The following is a 10,555-nucleotide window of genomic DNA, read 5'->3' on the forward strand; positions in this document are numbered from 1 at the left end:
CTGTGGATGCTACTACCCCGAGTGGTAGCCGCGTTTACCTCCTGGTCCGCTAGCTTAGTCGAGCTAGCTAACTCTTTGTGTAACAGTGTGTGCGTCGCTAAGAATGTAAGTTTAAAACATAAATAGTTACAGTATTGGAATGCTATCGTACATTAATCCTACTGTTCTCAATGTTATAGCAGTTCCCTCCGTTCCCTGTAACCGTCAAATTGTCCTTTATTCCATAATATACGTTATAATAGTGGAGCATTTCAATACTCAGTGCATGCTGTTATTGGACTGTGTGTATAACTTTATATGCCTGTTTAACTATATTAGCATTTTCATGGCTTAGATATAAGTTAACTAAGGCAGGATAATAGCCACATCCATTTTCTTTCCTTTACTGTTGAACATGGCTCATAAGCCATTAAGACCCACAGAGGCAATTGTGGTAAAGACTGCCACCATGTGGGAGAAAGCCGTAACTACATAGTAATTTTATTGATGGAAAGAGGCTTGTTGCAATTGTTGACTTTAATGTCTCATTGTGTTATTCTGTGGTTATTGTGTGGTATTCACTTGAATTATCTTGATTCATATTTTGATTCAATTTGTATTCGTATTTGTATATTCTACAGAAACCACATGCTCATTCACATGCCAGTTGTTAATAAACTAGTGGAACAAAAACGGTGGTTGCAGATTCTCTCTCTAACCAGAGTGCATAGCCAGTTGGATACACCCAGTTATTCAGCATACGCACTCTAAATTACACACTTCCTGATCCAGTTGACTGAATGATCATCCTGATCTGTTTGGATCCTGACAGTCCAGATATTCCAGGACCAGTGTGGATAAGCTGTTTGGATCATTCAGCTGGCATCAGAGTGGCTTACTTTGCTAGATGTTGTTGTGATTTTAATGGGTCTGATTGGGCTTATTCACTGGAACTGTCCTCTTCATTTGGGGAACTTTCAGGTTGTTGAGGTGGGAGGTGGACTGTTTTAAGTTCAGAAGGCAAACTGGGAGTGACACTGTGAATAATATCAGAAATTCTCACCAAACAAGTTATGTGTGTGTGTGTGTGTCTGTGTGTGTGTGTGTGTGTGTGTGTGTGTTTCCTCAGTGAACTGTATCAGTTCCTGCAGTAGCTTCCAGCTGCAGCAGTCAGTTCAGTCTGATTGAGGGAGGTTTTTGTACGAGGCTTTATCACTGTGTGAACAGATGCTGACTATTGATATAGTGTTCACTCTTACAGTAGTAAACTGCTGTATCTTCAGCTTGGACTCCACTGATGGTCAGAGTGAAGTCAGTCCTTGATCCACTGCCTGTAAAACGACCTGGAATCCCTGATGCTCTCTGATTAGCCCCGTAAATGAGAAGTTTAGGAATTTCTCCATCTCTCTGTTGGTACCAGGCTAAAAGGTGGTAGCTGCTATAAACATGAACCGGCTGACTGGTTTGACATCTGATGGTGACCGAGCCTCCCGGAGCAGACCTCATTGCTCCAGGCTGAGTCACTGTGACCTGGCCGCTGGACTCTGAGGATACAGAGACAAAAACATAAACCACCGTCATGGTTTTCTCTCGCTTCATTTCAGAGGGACGGATGTTCATAGAGGAGAGGAGTTTGATTCTCTGGACTTTACCTGTGAAGCAGCAGCAGAGGAGAGTCCAGATGAGGATGGAGATCAAAGTCATGTTTTGATGAGGAGGATTTCTGTGGCTTCTGTTGTCATGAAGGACAGCTGTCAGTCATCCAGTGTTCAACTCTCAGGACTATAAACTCTCCCAGAGCACTGGAGCATGGTGCTGCTGATGCAAAGTGGCTCTCTATGGAAATGCTCTGACTGACTCCAACAGGGACTTGGATTACTCTGATGATGCTGTTTCTAAATGGATCAATCAAGTTACCAAACTCTTGATTAACAATGTATATAAGCTAAATGTTGTCTATAAACAAGTTTTCCTCAAGAATGTTTTGTGTCTTTTTTAGTTAACTGTGAGAGAAATAATTATCACTGCCAGAAAAAATGAAAAAATTATTAAATGTTTGTGTCATAGTTGTATTGTTTAGCTAGGTATTACATGATCTTGGTAGGTTTAACAAATTGAGAGTGATTTTGGTGAGCTTGTTTTGTTAAAAGTGAGAGAGCCGTGTCTCTGAGAGGTTTTTGTATTGCAGCTCAATGAGTTTGTATCACTTCCAATGATGGAAGTGAGTTCACCTATCTAATGTTTTTACTAAGCCATGAGCTACTTTTTAATTTCTTGCATATTAAATATAAGCGACTCTAGATGATGTAATTTGACTTTCCGTGGTAATATATCATTTTTAAAGAAGAGTTTTTTCTCACCATTAAAAACACACTTTAATAAATAAAATCCAAAGGACCAATTTAATTATTTTAAGTCCTTGGGCCAGAGGAGAACGCATGTATTCATAACTATTAGTTTAAAGTTACAATCTGTGGACTTGCACTTTTAATTTTGTCTGACAAAGTGAGAGAGCCGTGTCTCTCTAGAGTGAGAGGTTTTTGTACGGCGGCTCAGTGAGTTTGTATCACTGTGGTGGACTTTTGGTGGAGGAACCAGACTGGATGTTGGAAGTAAGTTTCTTCACAAATATGAAATATTATATCATCTATCAACAGTTTTACTCCTGTGTCTGAATGTTAGTAGTACATATAAATATCCACTGTGTTGATTTCTATCACTTATAGTCACCTTCTTTTCTCTGTTTCTCTCCTTTACCATGGAGTCTAACTTACAGCTGCTTTCCTACACTTTTCTTTACACACTGTAGACATAGTGTGAAAAGTCAACAACCTTTGAAAAAAGAAAAGAAAAACATCCATGCATTCCAAAATTGCTTTTTAATCTTCCATTTTAACTTAAATGTTTGTTGAGAAGTTGAAGAGAGTGCGGACATAGGTGGATATTTGAAAATGTAAGCAAATCTCTCATTCTTTTCTCGTTTCAAGTAAGTTTAAAAAAGTATTCCGACTTTTTCAAATTTTATGGTAATTATTTATTTTTGGCTTATACTGTACTGAAACACTAAATTGTACTGTTGCTTTTTTACAATTTTTCTGCACACAGTCAAGATGTTAGTTATGTTTCAACAAAGTCATAGAAAATATCCTGTTTGAAAATGTATTCGTAATCTGATTTCTATTCAATTTTTCCAGTTTCTGGGTTAATTTTAAATACAGTTAGAAAGGTTCGCTAATTTATGTGAAAAATTTTAAAATGTAGCGAAATCTACGCTCCTTTTATTTCCAATGTACTTTGATATATTCCTGGTCATATGAGGACTCTGTCTGTGCTGATATGCATGAGAGGCTTCTTAAAGGGAAGTGAAACAATGTGTGAGTGAGTGACTGGTGGAGCATAAAAACCATCTGACAGAAACTCTTTAAAGGGGAAAATCGACTCTCACACAGTAAAGGTGTCAAACCGTCTGGTGATTGATTGACAGCTGCAGCCTTCCTGTCCTCTGGTGTCTCCTAGGTGATGTCCGTCCCACCCTGACGGTGCTGCCCCCCTCCAGCATGGAGCTGGAGAAAGGGAAGGCCACGCTCATGTGCCTGGCCAACAAGGGCTTCCCCTCAGACTGGAGGCTGGCCTGGAAGGTGGACGGCAGCAGCAGCAGCAGCAGCAGCTGGGAGGAGAGCAGGAGCAGGGTGCTGGAGAAGGACGGCCACTACAGCTGGAGCAGCACCCTGAGGCTCCCTGCAGACCAGTGGAGGAAGGTGGACTCTGTGACCTGTGAGGCCACCCAGGGCTCCCAGTGTCCGCTCTTGGAGACACTGAGGAGAGACCAGTGTTCCCAGCCCTGACCTGACTCACTGGGACTTCTGCTACTGGTTTTACTCTGCTACTGCTCTCAGTCTGCACTCAGCACTGTAGTCTCTCTCTCTCTCTCTCTCTCTCTCTCTCTCTCTCTCTCTCTCTCTCTCTCTCTCTCTCACTCTCTCTCCAGAATAATTACATCTTTAAAAAGTAATGTTTTCTTGCTCTCAGTAATGCCGCTATTCTTGAGACAATAAAGATTTTTTCACCAGAACACTTGTGTTTCCATTGTCATTATCATAAAAAAAACAGATGTCTTATGATGCTGTCTTATTGGCAACAGTGTTTTCATTAAATCCACAGAGACTGAGCTCGTTTCAGGGTAAAGTGACTAGGATTTTATAAATACTGGTGATGATTTGAGAAGAAATGATCGGATTATTTAATGCATTGTCACACATTCATTAATGAATTTTCACACATTAATTAACTCTGTGAGTGTGCAACCTTCCTGGGGGGGATTCAGATGTTTCCACTGTTTACCCTGTTCTTAATAACTACAGTATAAATCTAAAATATCCCATGAAGTACCAGGTTGCACAGTTCTGATTATCTCTAGGTTCGGTACAGAGATTGTAGTAAATACCCTTAACACTAAGAGCATTTAAGACGTCCACCCGACAATAACACACATGACAACCGACTTAGTAAGAAAAAATAGAAATGTATGTCTGAATCTCTTATTAAGTCAGAATAACTCAAACATTCTTTTTCGCATCAAGTTCATTAAATCAAAAACAAATTATATTTAGATTAATGAATCAGGTCAAGTTCAGATGACTCAGTACAATTAGTAAGGAAAAGCATTCAGTCTTTGAGTCTGTATGGTTAAGAAGTCCAATAGAATCATATCTTGACTGCTTTTATTTTTCTGAATCGGTTCATACATGATTGAAATTCCACTAGGAAAGGAATCAATGCTTGGCGTCTCGTGGCAACTACTTTTACAAATTTAACTATGTTACTGACTTTCCATAATATCCTGTCACAATTCTAAGCAATTATTTTCATGGGCTTTTTACATTTTCTGGAGCTCTTCACACTTCTGTTCCCACAGTGGAAAAGGAAAAAAGATCCCACACTACACGCCACTGTGCGGCCATCGCAGGAAGTGTCTACCCATTACCAACAAATGAAAAAAACATTTAGGGAGCACCTGCAATTTATGCCTGTGACTTTAACTAGGGTCAAAAGTGCAACGACAGTGACTATGTTTACCAGTAGTATCCTAAATATAGGCAGGAGCTAGGTATGGATATAAGGATGAAAGGAGACCATTTTTATCTTTAAACATTTCTTATCACTGCTTTCTTGATAAAAAAAACTTGCTCTCATTTATTGTTTGCAAATTTCTCTGTATGGTTACACCTAGATAGAAATCCAATGTTTTAACAATTTAAATGGGAAATTGCCAAATGATCCCTCATTACCAAAGTGTCCTTTTGATAAGGCTTCTGATTTTGTTATGTTTTTAGTGTATACGCACACTATGCTTAATCTGTAATAAATCTACGAAAGCAGTAATAGAAATGTCAGGATTAGAAATAAAAAGTAGGATATCATCAGCACAGAGGGATGGAACATGAGTGTGAAAGCCAGTTTTGACTGGAAATATTTACATGTGAGGGTTTTGTCTCTGCAAAGGGTTCAAGCACTGAGACAAATAAAAAGGATGAAAACAAACACCCTTGATTGGTCCCTTTTTCCACATAAAACCTAGAAGGCTTACTTAAAAATGAAAAGAAAACATTATCATTTACAGAGTGTTATTTAGTTTTCTAATGCTGGATGGAGCACAACAAGTCTAGTGTGTGTTTGTGTTTGGACTGAATCAGTCTTCCCACACTTCCCAGTCTTGGTTTGACAGGGTAGAGAAGGAACAGCCTGTTCTGAGTTTGAAATAATGTATATGTAAATAATTAATGCCTCAAAATCTGAATGATTGATCTGAATGATCTCAATGACTGAATGATCATCCTGATCTGGATCCTGACAGTCCAGATATTCCAGGACCAGCGTGGATAAGCTCTTTGGATAATTCAGCAGTGGTTTGGGGGTCGGCATCAGGGTGGCTTACTTTGCTAGATGTTGTTGTGCTTTTAATGGTCTGATTGGGCTTCTTCACTGGAACTGTCCTCTTCATTTGGGGGAACTTTCAGGTTGTTGAGGTGGGAGGTGGACTGTTTTAAGTTCAGAAGGCAAACTGGTAGTGACACTATGAATAATATCAGAAATTCTCACCAAACAAGTTATGTCTGTCTGTGTGTGTGTGTGTGTGTGTGTGCGTGTGTGTGTGTGTGTGTGTGTGTGTCCTCAGTGTCAACTGTATCAGTTCCTGCAGTAGCTTCTAGCTGCAGCAGTCAGTTCAGTCTCTGTTCAGTCTGACTGAAGGAGGTTTTTGTACAACGCTTTATCACTGTGTGCACAGACCTTGGCTATTGGTATAGTGTTGACTCTGACAGTAGTAAACTGCTGTATCTTCAGCCTGGACTCCACTGATGGTCAGAGTGAAGTCAGTCCCTGATCCACTGCCTGTAAAACGACCTGGAATCCCTGATGCTCGACTATTAGCGTAGTAAATGAAAAGTTTATGAATTTCTCTCTGTCCATCTCTCTGTTGGTACCAGGCTAGACAGTGGTGGCCGCTCCAAACCTGAACCGGCTGACTGGTTTGGCATCTGATGGTGACCGAGCCTCCCGGAGCAGACCTCATTGCTCCAGGCTGAGTCACTGTGATCTGGCCTCTGGACTCTGAGGATACAGAGACAAAAGCATAAACCACCGTCATGGTTTTCTCTCGCTTCATTTCAGAGGGACGGATGTTCATAGAGGAGAGGAGTTTGATTCTCTGGACTTTACCTGTGAAGCAGCAGCAGAGGAGAGTCCAGATGAGGATGGAGATTAAAGTCATGTTTTGATGAGGAGGATTTCTATGGCTTCTGTTGTCATGAAGGACAGCTGTCAGTCATCCAGTGTTCAACTCTCAGGACTATAAACTCTCCCAGAGCACTGGAGCATGGTGCTGCTGATGCAAAGTGGCTCTCTATGGAAATGCTCTGACTGACTCCAACAGGGACTTGGATTACTCTGATGATGCTGTTTCTAAATGGATCAATCAAGTTACCAAACTCTTGATTAACAATGTGTGCTAAATGTTATGTAGATTTGGCTTGATGTCTATAAACAAGTTTTCTTCAATATTTTTTTCTGTCTTATTTTAGTTTACTTCTACAGAAATATCACTAGCAGAAAAAAGTTAACGATATACAAACCAAAAATGATTAATGTAAGTTTTTGTGTCATAGTTTGATTGTTTAGCTAGTTATTACATGAGCTTGGTAGAGGTTTTTGTACGGCTGTTCAATGAGTTTGTATCACTTCCAATGTTGGAAGTGAGTTCACTTGTCTAATGTACTTTTTATTACTAATCCATGAGCTACTGTTTAATTTCTTGCATATCAAATGTAAGCAGCTCTAGAAAACAAAATATTTGACTTTCCGTGTGATTATACAATTTTTAAGCAACAGTTTTCTCTCACCATTGAAAACACACTTTTATAAATTAAATCCAATCTAATTATTATAAGTCATCTGGCCAGAGGAGAAAGCATGTATTCATAACTATTAGTTTAATGTTGCAACCTGAGGACTTGTAGTTTTAGTTTTGTCTGACAAAGTGAGAGAGCCGTGTCTCTCTAGAGTGAGCGTTTTTTTACGGCGGCTCAATGAGTTTGTATCACTGTGGTGGACTTTTGGTGGAGGAACCAGACTGGATGTTGGAAGTAAGTTTCTTCACAAATATATAATATCATATCATCTATCAACTGTATTATTCTTGTCTCTGAATGTTAGTAATAGATATAAATATATACTGTGTTGATTTACATCACTTATAGTCACATTTTCTTTTTGATTGTTTCTCTCCTTAACTATGGAGTCTACATTACTGAAGCTTTACAATACTTTTGTTTACACTACGTAAATGAAAAGGCACCTTGAACTTTAAAAAAAATAAAAGAACAGTACTGCTTTGAAAATGCAGTTGTAGTTTTTAAATATTTTGACAGTTTGCTAAATCTTTTTGCTCTTTGAAAACTGTTTGGATGAACACAAGCATTTATTTGTGGTTTGAAATGTCTTTAAACATTGAATCTAACTCATTGTTGCAGTTGATTTTTTTACAACTGCAACACAGCCAGTAGGTTAGTGTAAATTTACTTTGACCTTTTTTCAACAAAATCATAGAAAAAATACATTTTAAAAATGTAATCAAAATCAGATATTATAATATTTCAAATACTTATCTCATAATTTCAAGAAGATTCAAGTTTTGGAAGGAAATTTTAAAATGTAGAAAAATCTGTACTTTTATTTCCAATGAAGTTTGATATATTCCTGATCATATGAGGACTCTGTCTGTGCAGATATGCATGACAGGCTTCTTAAAGGGAAGTGAAACAATGTGTGACGGAGTGACTGGTGGAGCATAAAAACCATCTGACAGAAACTCTTTAAAGGGGAAAATCGACTCTCACACAGTAAAGGTGTCAAACCGCCTGGTGATTGATTGACAGCTGCAGCCTTCCTGTCCTCTAAGCTGATTGGTGTCTCCTAGGTGATGTCCGTCCCACCCTGACGGTGCTGCCCCCCTCCAGCATGGAGCTGGAGAAAGGGAAGGCCACGCTCATGTACCTAGCCAACAAGGGCTTCCCCTCAGACTGGAGGCTGGCCTGGAAGGTGGACGGCAGCAGCAGCAGCAGCAGCAGCAGCTGCGTCTAGTGTGTGTTTGTGTTTGGACTGAAACAGTCTTCCCAGTCTTCCCAGTCTTCCCAGTCGTGGTTTGAGAGGGTAGAGAAGGAACAGCTGAATGGTTGGGAAGTTGACTTGCAACAAGTTGGAGGTCAGCATGGGGAGGTCAAACATGAATAGAGCTGGATTGACACGTATACAAACACAACCAAGAAAATACATCTCTACCTCATAAATAGTGTCAAATGAATTACATTCAGACTCACTGGAAATACTTTGCAACAACTGTTGCATTTATTTGACTGAAAGATTGTCAATGTTTTTGAAATACAACATAACATTAAAGACAAAAGTCTTTATGAACAAATAACTATCACTAAAATTAGTGTTTTAGTATGATTTTTTTTTAAAATAATTTGTATTAAACAATCGTGCTTTATGATAGTTGGAATTATATTCTTACTATGTATTTAGTCTGACTGAGTAAACTGTTAGATTCTCTGTAACAGAAAATTATCACTTTTCAAACCTTGTTTCAACAAAATAATCATAACTTCATTACGTTAAACACATTATTTTCATGATGAAAATGTTACTATTGTTTCATATTATGAACTGTCTTTATGGTCAAACCTCTAATGTTTGAGTTTCTCTGCAGCTGCAGAGTCAGATCATTTCCTCTGCAGCTGAGGGAGGTTTTTGTACGACGTTGTATCACTGTGTGAATGGGACGCCGTTACATTGCATACCACCTTGTTGACAGTAATAAACTCCTGTATCTTCAGTCTGGACTCCACTGATGGTCAGAGTGTAGTCAGTCCCAGATCCACTCCCACTAAAACGATCTGAAACCCCAGATTGACGGTTTGTAGCATAATAAATCAGGAGTTTAGGAGCTTCTCCAGCTTTCTGAAGGTACCAGTTGAGGCAGCCACTAGCACTTGAACTGGTTTTACAGCTGATAGAGACAGTCTGTCCTGGACCAACAGACTGAGATTCAGGAGACTGAGTCAGAATGATTTCTCCTAATGAATCTGGAAAATATCAAAAAGAGGAGAAGGGTTATTGAGACAAATACAGCTTGGATAAATATCAATATCAAAACAGAAGAAACATGGAGAATAGATGGAAGAAGGTAAATGCTGGTTGTTTCATCATTTCTCCATCATAGCAGAACATCATTCTGGTAAACCTGGTTGCATCTTGAAGCAAAGTTTTCAGAAGAGAGTCTCACCCTGAACAAGGAGCCCCAGGGTGCCCAGCAGTAGAATCTGTGACATCATCATTGTGCTGCTGGAGTGTCAGTGGCTCTGAAAGGCCTGGACCGGCCACTGATCAACACTGGCCTCTTAACGGGTGGAGAGCAGAGAGGCAGGACAGATATGCAAACACATTCAGTTTATACTGCATCACTTGTTCACTCATCTATGTATATCTCGACACCACTGATCCGATTTTGACAGTTAGGGAAATTATGCATCTCACCAATGCATTTCACTGATTGGCCAAAGGGGGGACTGCAAATACAATTCAACTCAAGATGACTCAAGGTATTTATAACTGATTGGCCCAGGTGGGGACTTCATCATGTTTCGTGTTTACTGCTGCCAAGGTTTTGTTCTACAGTCTTACACCACATCCCTCTCTTCTGGCCTGACTCTGTCAGTGTCTGTACAGTAGTGTTCACCCAACTATTCCCTTCCTTCAAGAAAAAAACTCTTTTGACTTTCCTCTGTCTAACTAAGGCTTCCTGATCCAGTTGACTGAATGATCATCCAGATCTGTTTGGATGCTGACAGTCCAGATATTCCAGGACCAGTGTGGATAAACTATTTGGATCATTCAGCATTGGTTTGGTGGTCGGGGTTTCATTGTATAGCACTTTTCAAAACAGAGTTATAGACGAAATAATAGTGAACCAAAACCATTAAGATGAATGATGATGATGAACTCCCAGGATAATTATAAG

The 10,555-nt window shown here is 39.5% G+C and overlaps 1 gene segment (V, D, J or C); it reads left to right on the forward strand.

Annotated features, from left to right (window-relative positions):
* The first annotated feature begins 2,562 nt into the window (after nucleotides 1-2,562).
* LOC139667320 (Ig kappa-b4 chain C region-like) lies at nucleotides 2,563-4,043 on the forward strand. The segment is given in 2 exon segments: nucleotides 2,563-2,591; nucleotides 3,496-4,043. A coding segment is annotated over 1 exon segment (288 nt).
* Nucleotides 4,044-10,555: the final 6,512 nt, after the last annotated feature.

This window comes from Centroberyx affinis, unplaced genomic scaffold (genome assembly GCF_046629955.1).
Source record: "Centroberyx affinis isolate AG114_WGS23_722 - 3 ecotype Tasmania unplaced genomic scaffold, CSIRO-AGI_Caff_v1 ptg005443l_1, whole genome shotgun sequence".
Taxonomy (NCBI): domain Eukaryota; kingdom Metazoa; phylum Chordata; class Actinopteri; order Beryciformes; family Berycidae; genus Centroberyx; species Centroberyx affinis.